General features: G+C 46.3%; 1 protein-coding gene across 7 annotated transcripts in view; it reads right to left on the reverse strand.

The window, feature by feature from the left end:
- Nucleotides 1-9,149: 9,149 nt before the first annotated feature.
- Nucleotides 9,150-18,719, reverse strand: part of ETV6 (ETS variant transcription factor 6) — a 240,456-nt gene continuing 230,886 nt past the window's right edge. For 5 of the 7 annotated variants that reach the window (XM_027129586.1, XM_027129589.1, XM_027129588.1 and 2 more), the window contains 2 exons: nt 17,139-17,239; nt 9,150-13,171 (listed from right to left, as the gene is read on the reverse strand). In XM_027129586.1, the coding sequence (XP_026985387.1) occupies nt 13,066-13,171; nt 17,139-17,239 (207 nt within the window). In that variant the 3' untranslated portion in view covers nt 9,150-13,065. The remainder of the gene's footprint in view (nt 13,172-17,138; nt 17,240-18,719) is intronic. The other 2 variants (XM_027129585.1, XM_027129591.1) reach the window with 2 other exon arrangements.

Consider the following 18,719-nt stretch of genomic DNA (forward strand, 5'->3'; position numbering starts at 1 on the left):
TATTTCTTCAGCAAAATCGAATACTTCTGCCATGCACTTCATTAGAACACTTTGGCACCACGCTGTCCATAAAATTAATATTTTTTATGGGTTTTTTTTTGCATTTCCTTCTGAAACAATATCTTATGCTTTTTCTGCTTTCAGAATATGTTTTTCCTAAGACTACATTGTCTTCTCAAGTATGGGACTTTTCATATCTGAATGTGTGCTTTCCAGAAAATTTTCCTCTCTTCTTTTGCCTTCATGTTTATGCTGTTGGTTGGTAGCTTTTGAGGACTGTTTTTTGTTTTTCTTTTGTTTTTAATTCCTTGCCTAGGTGTTTTCCTGACTCCTTGTGCCAAAGCCAGTGAACCATACAGGGCATGCTAGCTATGCCACTGGGTAGCTGTGTGACTTCAGGTCAGTCATTAATTCCTTTGTGCTCCAATTTACGTAAAATTATGTAAGATTTCCTTCTAGTTCTAATAGTCTATTGATATGTTCCTATGACTCACTGTATTTTTAGTGACATATAAACGCTAGTGGGAGGGGGTTTGGAACTGCTATAGCAATATTATCAGTTGTTCACACACACATAAGCACATACAAGTACATATACACACACACATACAACCCTTCTCTCTTATTATCCTCTGACACTTATGGTTTTGAGCATCGTTGCCTTTAGAAGCTGCTTCTGTATATCTCTTGATTCTCATCCCATATCCAGCTACCTGCTCCTTGCTATTCAAATACCCTCAGTGCTTATACTCTTGAATTGGGCTTTTATCCCTTTCAGCTACCTGGGTGATGTACACAGCTCTGATCCTGGCCTTGTACTCCACCTCTGCCTGTTGAGTTCACCAGGGTTTTCCTCCTTAATCCCTTCACCACACCCTCTCCTTCCTGCGAAAAGGCCATGGAAAAAGTTGGTGAAGTTTGTGGAGTCAGGATAGTGAAAAAGAGAGCTGAGGCTGGCCCAGGGTGAAATGACGACTTAGAGGAAGTTTTTCAGTATTCTTCCGTAAGTCCTTCAGATCCATTTCCTTTCTTTGGTGCCCCACATCCAGTGTTCTCATACTATTTCTTGCTGCCTCTCCAGACCCCAGAGGCACCTTTCACTGAGTTCTCGGGACTCCAAATTCTACGTCACGGCCATGTCCAACTCTTCCCTCCAGCTAGACTTCCTTGTCCTGTGTTCACTCCTTAACAGTTCTCTAATAGCCAAATCAAGAGGGATCTGTGTCAAAGGCTGACAGTGGTTTGAAGAGTTTCCTTTCCTGGATAACAGAGAACATGAAAAAACAAATCGGAAGATCTTGGTTTGAAACCAAGCTCTCCTGCTTCAATCTATGTGAACTTCACCAAGTAACCCACAACCTCTTGAGTTTGTTTCCTTTTCCTTAAAGTGAGAGAGAAAATCTTTTTCATGGGTTTGTAATAAGGATTTGTAGTTATAGCACATGCAAACAGTCCTTGTAAGTTCTAGGGTAAGTATAAAGATTTCTACTTGGGAATCAAAAACGCTTCTCAGCCTCACCATATACATGGTTAATTGGGAAAGAGGTCAGTTCATTTGGAAAAAGATCGAGAGCAGCCTCCACACTGAAGTTGTTTCTTATAAATTTTTTTCCCTTGACGAATGAGTGGAAAAAAGAATAAAATATGAAGAGAAAAGGTAGGTGTGATTTGATGAGTGGAAGATAAGGCTTTTGGACAGAAGACTGCATATCTACCTACCTGTCCATCCAGTTTCTGGAGAAAGGACCCACCCAGTTGAATAATTGTATCATTTATTGACCACCTACAATGTACCAGGCACTTTTTACATACATTCTCTCTACATTTCAAAGAAACCCTTCAGAACTGTAGAAAAGGAAATGGCTACTCAAAGAAAATGAGTAATTTTTACAGGGTCACATTGCTGCAGGGGGTAGAGGCAGGTTCCAAATGCAGCTCTGTCTGATACCAAAGCCTGTGCTCTTTTCAGGAGACCACCCTGATCTTACTTTTTTGAAGAAGCTTACTGATCCATGTCAGAAGCTACAGACCACCCGAGGAACCTGGAGCTCCTTCAAAAGATGTTCCAAAAACAAAGAGCAGACATTTTTCAAAATCACTGGAAGTTGACTGGCCTGAGGCTGTTGGGCTGGAACTGTTAGAACTATGCCTGCGCAGTCTCCCAAGAACAGGGTTCCTCTGTGGAGCACCCAGTAGGGGGTGTGCTTTGGCAGGTCCGAGCCCATCCAAAGGTTGGCACCCAAAATTATAAAGGGAGGGACACTCAAGGAGCCGCTACATCATGATACCGTATCATTATTTTACATTGGTGTGATTCCTGCTCGACTGCTGGTCAAGCGACCTTATGTGTCTGAAATGGAAGAAGCCTTTGTAGGTAAGCATAGAACTGAACTGGGTATTCTTTTTTTTTTTCCCCCTTTTTTTAAAAAAAAATTTATGTTTTTTCTCTTCCAGTATGGTTTATTACAGGATATTGAATATACTTCCCTATGCTATACAGTAAGACCTTGTTGTTTATCCATTCTCTATATAATAGTTTGCACCTGCTAATCCCAAACTCCTAATCCATCCCTCCCCTGCCCCCTCCCCCTTGGCAACCACAAGTTGTTCTCTGTGTCTGTAAGTCTGTTTCTGTTTTGTAGATAAGTTCATTTGTGTCATATTTTAGATTCCACATATAAGTGATATCATATGGTATCTGTCTTTTTCTGACTGACTTTGTTTAGTATGACAGTCTCTAGGTCCATCCATGTTGCTGCAGATGGCATTATTTCATTCTTTTTTTATGGCTGAGTAGTAGTCCATTGTATGTATATATGTGTATATACACACACGCGTACACACACACACACACCCCATCTTCTTTATCCATTCATTTATCGATGGACATTTAGGTTGTTTCATTGAACCAGGTATTCTTCATGGCCAACTTCTCAGCCAAGTGGCAGGACGAGGTGCAGGAGTCCCTAAAGTTGCACCTCTTCCTACATTCATGTTGAATGAGTCAGTCCACACCCTTCATGGGAAGGGACTCAGTGGTCCTCAAGGGTGGCTTTCCCTTGCACGTGGCCAGGTGCCATGTCATCATGGGCACTGGAGCAATATTTGAAGATGACCATGGTGTTGAATGCTGGCAGCAGAAGGAGAGAATGAAGCATTCCCCCACAAGGGAGCTATATTTGAGTGTCTAAAACCCTGATTACACCTAAGTAGGCTAAACCAAAACCCAGATTTCCCTTTCAATAGAAAATCTTTCTATCTGGGGGGATGGACTTGGGGAAAACCATCACTGGAGTTTTCCATCTTCTCCTGGGTTTTTCTCAGGCCGGGCACTGGATCGGGGGCTATTAGAGAAGGGAACGGAAAGAGCTCCAAACTGAATTGCCCAAAGCAGATTTCAAATTCCTTGGAGAGTTTGTATTCATCTGCTGATTTGACTAACCTGCTCCAAGCAGATGCAAATGGTCTCTGCAGGATTTTACTGGGAGGAAGAGGCTGGGGGAGTGGAGGAGCTTGCGGATTTCTAGTCCTGGGGGAGGCTTCTCCTTTAGGAGGCTGGCAGAGGAAGGATGTCTGACTTCCCAGGTTGTGTTGCAAGGTAATCTACCTCATTTTGGTGAAGGTCTTGACCCAGGGCCATGTGTGTCTCGAAAGGGGGACATGGTAATTCAGTTGACTAGAAACTAAAGGTCTAACATCCCTCAGCGGTCGTCATTGGGTGATATTCCCACATGCAATTCTATAGAATCAGAATCACAGACATGTAATGCTGGCGGGGCAGTGTGTACATGGGTCGAGGGGAGGGTTTGGCGGGCAGGAAAGAGAAAAGGGAACTAACACGGACGTGCCAGGATCGTTACACATTTTCTTCATTGAATCATTGCAGTGGTGCATTGAGGAAAATAACTCTCCAGGAAACAAAGGCTCAAACCTTCAGTGAATTGCTTGAGGTAGTGGTTAGATGGGTTTAGAATCCAGTACAGCTGCTGTCCCTCCTATTTTTCCACACGTCTCTTGAAAGAGGAGAGTCTCACCTGGTCACGTGCATGTTTCCCGTTTCTAACAGAAAAGCGGGAGTCCAGCCTGAGCAAGAGAGTCGGGGTGTCTCACAGCTGGATCTCCGGAACACCCAGACTTCTAGGGCTTTGTGACGTGGCTTTCCCCGTGTTCGGGCCTCTCCTCAAAAGTACTGTCCTAATTTCCCAGTCCCCAGACTGAACCCAAATAGCACTGTTTTGTGCACATGTGGGCTGAGTAGAGACTTCCTTAACAAGAAGGAGAAAACAAAATTAAGGAACCTCACAGAGTAATCTAAGATAGAACAAAGCCTACACACACATCCTAAAGCTATTGAACTGGAACAAAACCAGATCAAAATGCCCTCAGTAAACCCGAACTGAGGCAGTATTTCCCTTGAGTCGAGTCCAACGCCACGAATAAGTTTCACCGAGCGCTCAGGGGCTCTGTGAGGCTGAGAACATGGTCCACAGAGGATGCTGGGCCGCGGACCCCGGTTCAGACACCCCCGGGGCGTGAGGGGCTCGGGCAGCCCGTCACCTGGCTGGGCTCGGACCCCTCATCTGTATAAGTGATGGGGTTGTACCTTGTTTCACGGTCTCCAAACTCAAACGAGACGAGCGGTGGAAACTCTTTCAGAAGGTGTCTTTTTGGGGAATCCCGATGTGTAGAACTGATAAAAGCAGAGGCGCTCGGGGTGAGCTGCTGTTGGTAGCTCAGTAGATCCAGAGTGAAGTACAAACATAATAGCAGGTAATATGTAATGTGCCACGTACGGTACTTTTCTAAGCCCTGTCCGCGATAACTCATCTACTCCGCACAGCCATTGAAGTGGGTGCTGCTAGGACCATCATCCCCATTTCACACGTGAGGACACACAGAGGCACAGCGAGGTTAAGCCAATTGCCCGAGGTCAGACAGCAAGTGAGAGGAAGGTGGGATTCAAGGCAGGTGTTCTGACTGCCCTTGTTTCAACACTCTGCTCTGTGGCTCTCTGCAGCCAGCTGTGCTGGGGACCAGTCTACGTAAGGGATACAAAATAAGAACGGACTCACTCAGAAACTTGGTACCAATGAACCCAGGTCTCTATCTAGAATTCCTGATGTGACTGGCAAGGTGGAGGTTGGGCATTGACGCCCAAGTAGACAGGATTCTCAGGTGGATAAAACCAGCATCCTTGCTGGTAATGCCCTATCTCTGATGCTGTTCTGCTCCTGGCACGGCTGGTCACTCCTTGATGATCTTGCAGTCTGTTCCTGCAGCCCTGAGGCCCACTGTCCAGAAATATCTCTTTGCCTATAATTGCAATAGTCTCAAGTTCTGAGACCAAAGATTCAGTGCGTAATGCTGTTTACCAGGAATGAGGAATTTATTTTATTAACTCATTTTAAAGCCCTTTAACATGTCTCCCAAGAGGCTGCCTATTTCAGAGATTTGCAAAAGGAACGCGACGAGGGAATATGAATTACAGAACAGTGAAAAGTGTTTTGCCAACATGACAGACAGAAGAAATAATTTTAAAACACGTTTGGAAGATGGTTTCATTTCAGTAGACATGTAATATATCTCTGTCTTTTATGTGTGAGTGACTAACACTACCTGGTTATGAATGGAAAGATAACTGTCTTTTAAGGTAGCTTTAGATAAAGTAAAAATGTCGATATGTTCAATGCATGCAGTGAATTTATTTTGTATGCAAGAGTCGTGTTTTCTCCCAGTCTGTAGCTTGTCTTTTCATTTTCTTTTCACTTAACGGTGACATTTTTTTTTAATTAATTTATTTTTGGCTGCATTGGGTCTTCGCTGCTACACACGGGCTTTCTCTAGTTGTAGCGAGCGGGGGCTACTCTTCGTTGCGGTGCGCGGGCTTCTCATTGTGGTGGCTTCTCTTGTTGTGGAGCACGGGCTCTAGGCGTGTGGGCTCAGTAGTTGTGGCTCACAGGCTCTAGAGTGCAGGCTCAGTAGTTGTGGCGCATGGGCTTTCTCTAGTTGCAGCGAGCGGGGGCTACTCTTCGTTGTGGTGCGCGGGCTTCTCATTGCAGTGGCTTCTCTTGTTGTGGAGCACGGGCTCTAGGCACGTGGGCTTCAGTAGTTGTGGTGCACCTGCTCTAGAGCACGGGCTCAGTAATTGTGGCACACGGGCTTAGTTGCTTCGTGGCATGTGGGTTCTTCCCGGTCCAGGGCTTGAACCCGTGTTCCCTGAATTGGCAGGCGGATTCTTAACTACTGCACCACCAGGGAAGTCCCTTAACAGTGACTTTTGAAGAGCAAGTTTTAATTTTGATAAAGTCCAATTTGTCAACAATTTTTTTTTTTTTGAATTGTGTTTTTGGGGTCATATCTAAGAAATTTTTGTCTAACTCAAGTGACCTCTTTGACTCTACTCCCTCATTCAAAACACTTATTCAGATACACACGTACCAGGCACCACGCGAGGGGCTGGGCATATAAAAGCACATAAAACACTCTCTTCCCCTCTGAGAGCTCTAGTAGGGACAGGGGCGATGAGCAATCCATGGCAGACGGGCATCTAGTTGGATTTACGGAGTGCTTGCCATTGGGACACCAAGGAGGGAGTGTGTAGCACTCCCAGGCCATGGAAGGAGGCAAAGGCCAACTCAGGTGGTCTGACATGGGATCTCATGACCAAAACTGGTTGAGGGGACAGGCACAGGGACCCTCAGAAGACTCCAGAAGAGTGTTGCTAAGAGGGTTTGGGGAGAGAGAGAGAGAGTGGTCTTCTACTGCCTTCAAAGAGATTTTGCAGAATTTATGTGTTGGCTTTCACTAGCAGAGATCTACCTCATCAATCTAGCAGGAATGAGGTCCTTAAAGAAAAGGTGAACAGTGAGGACACTGCCCCAAGATTGTCTGCTCTTAATGTCAATGTCTTGGGCAGTTCGAATAGAGGATCTTTTGGAACAAGAATGGCATTGTCAGCTTTCTGTCTGCTCGTACTACTCAAGATTGGTCTTTCCAGAGGCTAAAAGACGCAGTGATGCCAGGAGTTCTTCCCTCCCATAATGATGGTGACCATGAAGCGTCTGGTTATGTGCACCTGTGTTAAGGTCCGGCATGTGAATAGTTACTCCTTCACTCAGCAGAGACTTTTGCTCATGGTGTTTACTGTTGTTGCTGCCCTAAAAGGAGAACAAGCAGACTTCCCTGCAGAGCAGGATTGGCCCTGGGGACGATTCTAGGGGAGGAATTGGCAAAGGAGTGCACCAAAGAGAGAGGCCAGCTCAGTGCCGCCTTAGGTTCAGAATCTCAGGGCTGACAGATCATTGGTCTCTTGCTACTCAAAGTGTGGTCTGAGGACCAGAAGCCTCAGCATCACTGGGGAGCTTTTGGTAAAAATGCCGAATCTCGAGCCTCGCCCGGAGAGGAGAGTAGAAGAGGAGATCTTCTGCCCGTTTCCTAAGATGGTGACCTTACTGGCAAAATCTGCTTCTTACCCAGACCCCCAGGTGATTCGAAGTACTTTCAGGTATGAGCAGCGCCGGTCTGGTCCAGTGGTTCTGAAGTCTCTTGCAAAAACCCTGGCTAAGTGGTCACCCGGGCTCTGCTTAATAATTCCAGGAACAGACAGCCAAGGGCAGTGAGAATGATCCTTTTCTTTTTTTAAAATTTATGCATTTATTAGCTAATATTCATGATCCTTTTCTTTTTCGATTAGGCTAGTTAGGCAGATAAGTGGATAGGAGGGAATGAATTTCCCATGCTCTGATGTACAAGGGCAGGTCAGCTCTTAGTTACCTTTAAAATAGCTCATCTTTATAGCAAACAGACTGCTGAAGAGGTTTGCAGGAGGCACGAAGAGGACTTTGTTATGTGATTCTGTCCCTTCAGCCTCCTTCCACAGTATGTCTAGTATTAGGGAAAATGCAGCATATTATGACTGACATTAATGCAAATTAGTTGTCATCGATTATTTTGTGTATTTACTTTAAATCACTCTTTTTCATACTATGATGAACAAATTGATGCCAGCAGTGGCTCCCAGACTTTAGTGTGTATCAGAATCGCCCAGAGAGCTTGGTAGACCAGATGACTAAGCCCCACTCCCAAAGTTTTTGATTCAGTTGATGGGGGCGGGAAGATTTGCATTTCTAGCAATTCCCAGGGGATACTGATGCTGGTTATAGAAATAGTAGCTTCAGATGCATTATTAGCACCTTAGGAAATGCCTAAACCCCTATCCCTCGATACTGTGCTCTGACGATACAGAATATGGGGCCAGGTTTCAGTAAGTCAAGGTCATGGGCGACAGAATACCTGGGACAACTTAAATATAGAAATAATCTCACAACACTTTCGGAGACCACTGATTCCAAACTTCTGCTTCCCAAACGTATATCGGGGTTGCTTACAAGAAAAATAAATTGCTTCCTTTTCCATTCTTCTCTTAGTTTCTACCCACCACTGATGGCAGGTAGATAGTTCTGGTCGACTGCAGGATGTTTGATGTGGGGATCCTAAGTGCCTACTGGTGGGCAGGTGCTCCACTGGCTAGTGTGGCTGAGACATTCTGAGCGCAGGGCTGGCTCTGAGCGGTGTGACGGATGCCCTTCCGGGTCATCATAGGCCTGGGTGTAGTCCCATTCATGCCCTCATCACCTATACGCGCACACCCATGATTTCAGCACAGCGGAGGAGCAGTCTATGGTGGGAAGACCTGGGGTCCTTTAACTCTTTGAGTCAGGTGAGTCCGCAGCAAACTGATAATCTTCGGCACAGCGCAGGACCCAAGCCATCTCTGACTGAGGTTCCTGCTGGCAAATTTCTCCACGTGCGGCAGCTGCTCAGATTTGAAATGTTTGCTCTGACCTTTCTGGTGCCACTTGTCTAAAGATTGCCTGCAAACTGCTCTGTGACAGAGGCTTCCTGCCAGTGAAAAACCATGACTGCACTTTACACCGTAATTGAGTGGAGACAGGATTTACCTCATTGGACCACCCTGCCTGTCTGACTCCATTTCATATTATTAAAAACAGAGACTTGGATTTTTTTTTTTTATAAAAAATTTATTGAGATGATGCAATTATAGGCTTTTCTTTAAAAATTATTTGCAATTCACTGGCCCTGAGAAAAGGCTTTTTTTTTTGTTTTTCTTTTTTGTTACATTCATTTGATTCAGTCCCTTATAAACCCCACACCTCATAAACAACAAGAGATTAGAAATTAAAAAAAAAATTCTAGATTCGTCCTCGTTTGCAGGTGGTTGCAGTCACAGAGAAATATCTTCAAGAATGTTCACTTGGCATGTATGAAAGATTCGGGGAGTTTGTCGTTGTTTAGTGTTGATGCAGATGGGGCCCAAAGGGTATCAGGTTAGTCTTCTGTGGTTTTTAGGCAGGCAGGGACCACTGTCACCCCCCTTCCCACCCCACCCCCGGCTCCTTGGATCACTCCCTCCATTACTGTTCAGAAGAGAAACAGGTTGAGTGGGTGAAAACTAACTAGCACCGAATGCTTGGGCAAAGAAACTGCCTTTTGTTCTTTGTGTATTTCCCCCAATTTTTATCTTCAGCTTCCTGGGTGGGAATGGGTCAGATCGGGGTATGGCCAGGCTGGGTCCCAATCCTCATTCTGTCCCTGGCATGCCGTCTGTTCCTAGGACAAGTCACAGGACCTCTCTGATACTCAGATTTCCCTTCTTCAAAAGGGGAGCTAATGTTTCAGACATGTATTCAGAGTTGGATCCTAGGCAGTGAATGGCGGAGGAGGTGTGGTTACTTAGGCATTTAGGTACATCCCGTCAAAGCCATTTAAGTTTCTGCTAAACCTACATTCTCACTTGGACCAAGGTATCAGTGTAAGAAGATGATGGAGCAGGGGGTTCCAAACGTACTGCTGAAAAGAGAAAAAAATCCATCAGTTGTTACTCCTCTTTTCCTGTGGGGATACCCCTGCCCCTCAAAGGATGTGGAACATCGGTGATGCTACCTTAGGCACGACAAAGTTGCCTCGGGACAGAAAGATCTTAGGGATAGCATTACTTCCACGTAGCCCGTCCAGCCAATTGCCACTGCTGTCTTCTGATGGAGAGGAAGCACCCTGGTTACCTCAAGGTGCAGGGAAGAGTAGACGCTAGATAATTTCAAGGTACAAGCGAGACTGTCTGCCTCGGACCCAGCTGGAGGCAAGTTTGCTCCCCTGCAGCATTCTTCTGAGTTCTCCTTTCCCAGTTTCTCACTTTGCAAGCCAAGACCTCCCACGATGGCAGCAGGGAAAGGCCAACTATTCAGATCATGGACGTACTTCTGGTTTGGTCCCAGGTGAAATTTTCGTCCCCCCTAGTGCTTAGTGTTGAAGTGAGAAATTTCACGCTAGATAGATTCTGCAGGAAGGAGATACGCTCTCGGAGGGCAAGGATGGTGCCCGATTCTTGGGAATCTCTCGGGGTGTCTAGCAGGTGCTCCATCAAAGTTGCCTAAATTGAACCTGACATCTTTCAGGTCTGCAGTGTGTAAATGCTGTGTCCCTGGTATCGGCATCACTCAGGTATTCTCTCAAAGAACCAATGAGAAGAACCTTTGCCATTAAGGGAGTGAACAGAAAACCAATAACGGTAACATCTGGATGGACAGTGAAGACTACATTGGAATTGCCACCTTCTATTCCTTCAAGTGGCTGAAGGTGCCAGCCTAAGTCTTACAGACTCTTACAGGATATTGCTTTAAATACAGAAATCCTGGGGGCAAAGGGGAATTTCCCCTCCATAATTCAACTGTAAGATTCTTTGGACAATAAGAGCCCGAGTCCTTAAACCTGGGTGAACGGAATGAGATGCTCTAATCTTAGGGAAGAGCGACATTGTGCCTGGGTCTCTGGTTTTATGTCACACAAAGAGAGCCTCAGTAAAGATCCACCCTCTCTCTCCAGCCCTGCAACTCAATGGCTTCACAACACGCCAGGTATTTGGCTTAATCTCTCCATCTGAGAGCCAACATCAGTCATCTCAGAGGCTGGAAGATCATCACTGTGTGCTATAGAACGCTCTTGAAAGACATCTGTAGTATGCTGGGATCCAGCTGGATTTCATCCCCGTTCGAGCAGACTGAACCCAAACCCTTCGTCTGGGGACACATAGAAGGTTCCTGACCTCACCGCGAACCCGACCTTCTGGAAGGTAGAGTGGGAGGAGTGTGTGAGGGTGGGAGGAGGCCGGCCACCCCTGCGCATCTATCCGTGGTTGGATGAGAGGAGATAGCCTATTTGTCCCTCCCTCCCCGCAGGCTGGTGTCCTCATCAGTGAGGCTGGGGCTGGGGGAGGGGTGGAGAACTCCTCCTGCCCGTGTGACCGCAACCCCTGCCTGCCTGACTCACTCAGAAATGGCCTGAGGACATGCCTGGGCATCTGGTGGCTTCACCTGGAGGGGGCGTGGCCGTGAGATGCTCACCCAACTGAGCAGAGGAAGCGGAGAGAAACGAGGACGGGGTGCTTTGTAAGGGAGGTCTAATCTTCGTGAGTAAAAAAAGACTGTACTCCTAATATTGGATTCCGAGCCTGTATTGGAAGAGTTGATTTAGATGGCTATTGAACAGGAAACCCCTCCCCCCCAAAACTGTAACAGCTCTCGAAAACTACGTTATCATCAGAAGTACTAAGGGGTGGCATCTTCCTCATCTTATAAGATACTACTGACCTTATTTTGAGGTGAAAGAGAGCCACACATGGGTCCATTCTGAAACACAGCTAGGAAAGAAGAGGGTAAAAGGAAGGTATCTGAGGAATTTCCCGTCTGCCCAGGCGTGGCAAACACCAGTAACAACTGAGAGGACACACTCCAGGGTCCTCCCCCTCAAATGCCCTGTGTCCTGTGGGGATCAGGAAACTTAAAAAAAAAAAAAAAAAAAAAAGGCTGGGAATTGAAAAAAATTTAGGTGAGGGTATGAAACTGACTGCACGATGGCCTTTGGGATGGAGCAGAGATGACCGTCCATAACCTACTTTGGAATAATTCACACCCCACTGCAGAAGATCTGTCACCTGGACCATCAGGCCTGTGTGGTTTTTTTTTTTTCATTTTTTTCCCCCACTTCGCAGCACTTGCAAACTAATCCCAAGATGCTGGGGCTTCCAAATAACCTGGACAGCCTTCCAGGCTCATCTTACGCTCTGTGGAACCACCGGGCCCCGCGGTTCTCACAGCTGTGTCAGGGGAAGCCTGCCGGACTAGCATGCATCTTCCCGGAAGGCAGCAGCCTCCGTGACGTCTCTGGCCTCCCTCCGATAGGTGACCAAATGCTGGGATGTGGGTTTGCTTTTTGTGGCGCCGGCTACAAAGCACCCAGACCACCGATCCCGTTTAGGTGCCAACAATTCCCAAGACTCTCCAAAGAGGCTGAACCCCGCTGAAAGGCATCTGAAATTCAACAACAGGCAAGGAGGGAGGACGGGACGGGGCAGGGAAGGAAAGAGAGCCAGAGAGAGAAGAAGAGAGCTCTCCTTTTCAATTTATCGTTTTTAAAAGCATCTTTTTTTTTTTCTTTCTTTTTTTTCTTTTTTTTTCCAGCCAAGACCCAACAGCAACAGGCACAAACCTGATCCACGTGGCAGGGTCAAGAGAACCTGAACCCTTTTGTAAGTGTTCTCTCTCCTGACCAGTTGCGCTTCTGCACTTTGTGAGATTTGCAAAAAAAATATATATATATAATAGATATATATTTCCATAGGAAAACAACCTCGATGTCTTCCCCTATATGAATGATGAAAAGTCAAACTGCATGGTCTTAAAAAAGAACAAAACCAAAAACACCATGAAACTTAACAATAGGTGGAACGGGGTGGGGGAGGAATTACAGAAAGAGATTCCAAATGAGAAGGAACCATGAACATGAGTCCCAGGCTGGTGCCCTTGGCCAGAATTCCAGCGCCGCCTTTGCTGAGTGGTTTGTCTAAGGTGCTCCGGGGTCCCTCACGCGGGGCGAGAGAAGTGTCACTGCCATGTCCGGGTCTCTTCCCTTCCGCTCCGTCACGCCCCAGCCATCCTGGCGGGCAGGGTGCCCTTGGCTATCGGCCCGCTGAGCCGGGGGCTGGTTCCTTCAACACTCATCTTCTTGGTATATTTGTTCATCCAGCTCCTGGGACTCGAGATGCTCCAGACGGTCTGTTCGGCCACTCATGATTTCATCCGGGGTTTTCATAAACCTTTGGAAGAGGAAATGGTGGCGTGAAGAGGTTACAATTTCCTAAAGTTGTCTTGACCTTGAACTCTAAAAAGAGTTCCCATCGCCTTCACATAGCTGGAGAGCTACTGAACCTGGTCATAATGCTAACTTAGCCCAAATTAGAAAAAGCTACCCCTTCCTCTGACTGCCTGAAAGTTGGCAAAACAACGATAAACAAAAGTCTAGGATGACTGAAGAAGGTGGAGCCGTGTGATGCATTCCTGCGTGACCGTGCGAGGGAGCCCGGGCACAGCACAGGTATCTGCATCTGATGTTCAGAGGGTTACGTTTTACAAAGACCCGTGAGCGCTGTGTATCCATTTCCATCCCAGACTGTGCGCCCGAGGAATGGTATTCAAGACTTGAATCTAAGGCGAAGGATACAATTAAATGCTAGGTGGAAAATCTGAGGAATAGGGCAAGATAGTGGAGCTTCTGGAAATTAGAAAGGCCGAAAGAAAGAATCTTTTTCAATGTTATCACTGCTCCACCCCAAATGCTAGCCATTCATCCCCTTTATTCCGTCTTCCTTTGCAGCTAGGTGCAAACAGCCAGCCTCATCTTCTGGGTCGCTGGGGTCATCTGGAAATTACATCAGTGCCATGTTTTGACCATGATTTACATGGTTCAGGAAGGGTGCCTGGCTGCGAACGTTCTGTCCTTATGGTGGGAGGGCCCTTTCCACAGCCCACACACTGTTCCCTTCCTCTGCTCGGTACCACATGACCTGTCTTAAAACATACATTTTCTCTCATCACTTCACGTTCAAAAGCCTATGATGAGGGACTTCCCTGGCGGTCCAGTGGTTAAGACTCTGCACTTCCAGTGCAGGGCGCATGGGTTTGATCCCTGGTTGGGGAACTAAGATCCCACGTGCCTTGTGGCATGGCCAAAAAAAACAAAAAAATCCTGTGACGACCACTTATCAGGTCAAGGATCCACTCTCTGGGCCTGCCCCTCGGGCCCCTCTGTCACCTCAACCCGGAAACTCTTGTTTTCCACTGTTCACTAGCACGAACCCTTCACTCCAGTCTCGCCAGTTCTTTTTATATCAATCACAGCTCATGCCATCCTCCAAACTTTAGCTTTGCCCTTATTTGGAACCCTCCTGACTCCTTCCACTATCTGAGCCCTACTCACCGTCTGGGCTCTGTCTCATCACCCATCCCGAAGTCTCCAAGAGTCCCTCCAGTCTAACACTTCACTTGATTACACACTGGGTTTTATACCGAGAAGCCTTCATTTTGGGGCGAGCCTGGCTTCAGACATTCATTTCCTCAAAAATGACTAATCTCTCCTCACAAATAGCACTCTTCTTTCCTTTTATCTTGTTGCAATCACTGTTGGAAGCCTGTGAAGCTTCCACCTACGACTTCTTTTCTGCCCATTATTGCTGTCTTTTTTTTTCGGCCGTACACGGGCCTCTCACTGTTGTGGCCTCTCCCGCTGCGGAGCACAGGCTCCGGACGCACAGAGTCAGTGGCCATGGCTCACGGGCCCAGCTGCTCCGCGGCATGAGGGATCTTCCCGGACCGGGGCACGAACCCGGGTCCCCTGCATCGGCAGGCGGACTCGCAACCACTGCACCACCAGGGAAGCCCCTATTGCTGATTTTTTTTTTCAAGCAGTCTGTTCCGTAGCATCTGCAACCTGTCTTCCACTTTTATCCTGGAGCTAACACTTCTCCCTCAACATCTGAAGTCACTAATAATCCCTTCCAGGCCGAGTCCACAGGTGTGCTATATCTGGCCCTCCGAACTACCCCTATCTTTTGACGGCTTTTCCATATTAAGTTTCTGATATCCCACACCAGGCTTGCCCAGAAACATTTATCAAAAGCCTCCATAAGGTATAAAACAGAACTATATATATATAAAATATAACCCTCTACCTTCTAGGAGCTTATGACCTACTTGTTGGGGAGAAGGACTTCATATATACAACTATTAAAGATGTAAATCACGATGTGGTTTAGGGCCAAGGAAACCCAACAGATGATGGAAGAAGGTATCTGTGCGTGTCTGAGCAGTTGAAGAAGGTCTCATAAAGGGTAGTAGACTTGAGGTAGACCTGGGGGGTATATATGTTAAAACAAAAGTTAAAGTGGTGCACATTTCTGGCACAGGGAACCCTATTAGTGTTGGAGGGCAGCTGGCAGTGTGATTATGAATTTGGGAGGCAGGAGAATGGACCAGAGGCAGAGATTGCTGAATTAATCTAGGTATCAGTCTAGACATCAGCCTCCACTGCCAGGGAAGCAGTAATAATGCTTCTGCTTTGCTTTCATCTTCCAGGTCTCGTGAGATTACCTGCCATTGGTAGATTCCAACCTGGAGCCTGCTGGTAAGAAATCCTGGGAAATGTGGTTCCCTGGCTTCTAGCCCCTGAAACATAGACTGGAGTGGGAATGGTGCTAAGGAGCCAATGGACTGTCCAGCACAATAATGACTCAGTTGTAAGAAGAGTCAAAGATAACTCCAGTGTCGAGGTTGGTTACTTAAACAATGGTGATGCCACTGCTGATGTAACATTTATCACGGGGGGTGGGTAGATTTCCAGTATGGGAAGAAGGCCTGTCTTGAACATTTCATGTCTGAGATACTAATGTGATATTTAAGTGGACATGTCCTAGAAGAAGCTCCTGGAAATTAAGATTTGGAATTTCAGGGAGATTTTAGAGCTGCATGTAGAGATTTGAGAGCCCATTCATGGAGGTGATAACTGAAGCTGTGTAACGGGATCCATCCATCCAGGGAAAAAGTATAGAGTGGGGAGAACAGAAACCATGGACTAAGTTTAGGGTGAAGGATGAAAAGAACGCATCAGCAGAGCCGGAGAAAGGAGGATTCTTTTTCCACTTTATTCTACTCTGTTTCCAGCTCTTAAAAAGCCTTCTCTGTTTCTTTTGAAGATCGCAATTGTGTTTTTACTGCTCCCACGTTACCACACCTTTCCAATGCTAAGGCCCAGGTTCTCTGCTCTTTCCAATAAGTACTTATCCCAGTGAGCTCGTTTGCTCATACACAGTGTCACTTTGTCATTTTCTACCCAAATCCACATCTCTAGCCCAATCCGTAACTCTCCTCTGTCCCACCTGCCAAAACGCAGAACCTGAGGTCGTGTTTGTCAATCCCACCTTCTCCCAAGCTTCACTTGGTCTCACCACATCAATTACCACCAGTGTCAGAGAGCTATGTCTGCCTCTCCTGATTGGTCCGTTAGACCCCTTCTTTTTCCTCTTCTAATTGTTTCTCCTCTCTTGCCTAGGGAATCACAATCTATGTGGTAGGTTAACTGGCTGGAACTCATTAGCTGGGAGGAATTCTGGAAAGAGGACTGTCTACAGCAGCTTTCAGACTTTGACAATGCATTGTCATAAATGTATTTTACATCACGACACACACACACACCCCTGAATCACAGTTTTCATGAATCAACAGGCACTCTTAATTCATGGGATACAGTCTGATATTTTCAACTCTACCTTTCCTATTCAATTCTGTTCTATTTCATTAAAAAAAATTAGACTCATTAAATCTATTTCATGATTCACTAACGGGTCAGGACAAACACCGGTCCAGGGCTGGCAACCAGGAGGCCTAGGTTTGTTCAGTTCCTTGCTTTGCCATTGGTCCCTCTGATCGCTCCCTTTAACTACCATACATATAAATGCCAGATAATACTGTTTGATCACTGCATTATTTGAAAGGTGAGTCAGATTGTGTTTATTTAGTTTTGGCTTTACTCTAGGTTAGACATAAGTGGAAAAAAAAATTTTTCTTTTTTTCTTATATTCTAACCAACCACCACCTGGTATCGAATGTGTAGCGGTGATGGCTTTGAGGATCAGATAGGCAGGTAGAGATCTTAACAGTCTCCCTCCTCCCTCTTATTTGAAGAAAACAGTATCCTCCCAGAAGAAGGAAAGGAGAAAAAGGAAGTGCTACCTGAACAAAAGCCTTTGTCCTGGCTCCTTCCTGATAATGTTTAGTTTGTAGTAGTGGCGCAGGGCTCTGGACATTTTCTCATAGGTCATGTTTGTTCTGTTCTGCTTGTTCAAAGGCGGAAGAGAGAAAAAAAGCACAAAGACACAATGAAACGAACCTCAGAAAAGACGCTGCAGGAGCTGTTCAAATCTGCTTCTGTGGCCCCGCCAGTTGGGAAAGCCACCTGCTAATCTGCTCCCTGCCACGCCCACCCCTGGGCTTTTTCACAGACGTCCTCGCTGAGGTTTCTCCTAAGGTAAGTCTAGCTAACAAAGCACACATCCCGCAGCGGCCTCCCCGACTTCCTCTCCCAGGACTGCGCTCTGCTGTGCCCGAGGAATTTCCTGCAGTTTCCCCTATCTGGGGGTCATCCTTCACCTTCTGACCCACAGAGGATTTCTCTTCCTTTTTTCCTTTTTTCAAAAAAAATTTTTTATTTTTACAGTGACCTTTCTCAGGCTTGTGTTTCTGGTTTGTCATTTTAAGGAAGAGATTTTTTTGTTTAAATTCCTGTCATGGAAGCAAGAATACAGTTGTTCCGAGCCCTGGGGTGAGGGCACCCTGTGCGAGCTGCAGAGCGATTTTTCTCAGTGACTCACAGGGTGGATGGTGTCAGTGGGGTATGGCCATATTTGGTCACGACAGCCTCTGCTAGGTCCTCCACGGCGGGGCCAGAGCGCGGGCTGCCATCCTCCAAGGCTGCAGCCGGGGCAGAGCTCAGTGGTGTCTCCCCTGTGGCCTGCCTCTCCTTCGGCGGATCTGGAGTTGGGCCTTCCTGGTGCCCCACGGCTACCTGTCTGTGGTCAGGCCTGGATCGTGCTGACTCTTTTTTTTAAGTAGGAATACAGATTTATCTTAATTTTCTTTTCTTTTTTTTTGGGCAGGGGAACTCTTTGCTCTGTGTATCTTACTTTATTTTACTGTGATAAGAACACTGACCATGAGATCTACCCTCTTAAATTTTTAAGTGCATAATACGGCACTTAATACAGGGTTCACTACAGGTACAGTGTCCTACAGCACATCTCTAGAACTTACTCATCTCGTTTAATGGAAACTTTATGGCCCTTGATTAGTAACTCCCATCTCCCCCCTCCCCCCAGTCCCTGGCAACACCAGTCCACTCCTGGACTCAAAGAATTTGCTTATTTTAGCTCTAACTTCGAGTAAGTGGCATCAGGCAGTATTTGTCTTTCTGTGACTGGCTTCTTTACTCAGCGTCACGTCTTCAGGGTTCATCCATGTTGCCACACGCTGCAGAAGCTCCTTTTTTTTTTAAGGCTGAAGAATATTCCATTGTGTGCATACAGCATGGTTTCTTTATCCATTCATCCATCAGTGGACGTCAAGGTTGTTTCACCCACTTTTTACATCTATGCACTTTAATGGTTTTCCTAACTATAAAAGACTTTATCTTTTAAATTCGATTCCCTCTTCCCAAGGTGGAAAACTGCAGGGGCCATCAGACTTCTTGCACTGTTTGCTTTTCGAGGAGATGCTTTAAAGTCAGAGGATAAGCATTTTCCACGTAGAACTGGGCTT

This window comes from Aethalodelphis obliquidens, unplaced genomic scaffold (genome assembly GCF_003676395.1).
Source record: "Aethalodelphis obliquidens isolate GAN/ISIS:26980383/991018 unplaced genomic scaffold, ASM367639v1 scaffold36, whole genome shotgun sequence".
NCBI lineage: Eukaryota > Metazoa > Chordata > Mammalia > Artiodactyla > Delphinidae > Aethalodelphis > Aethalodelphis obliquidens.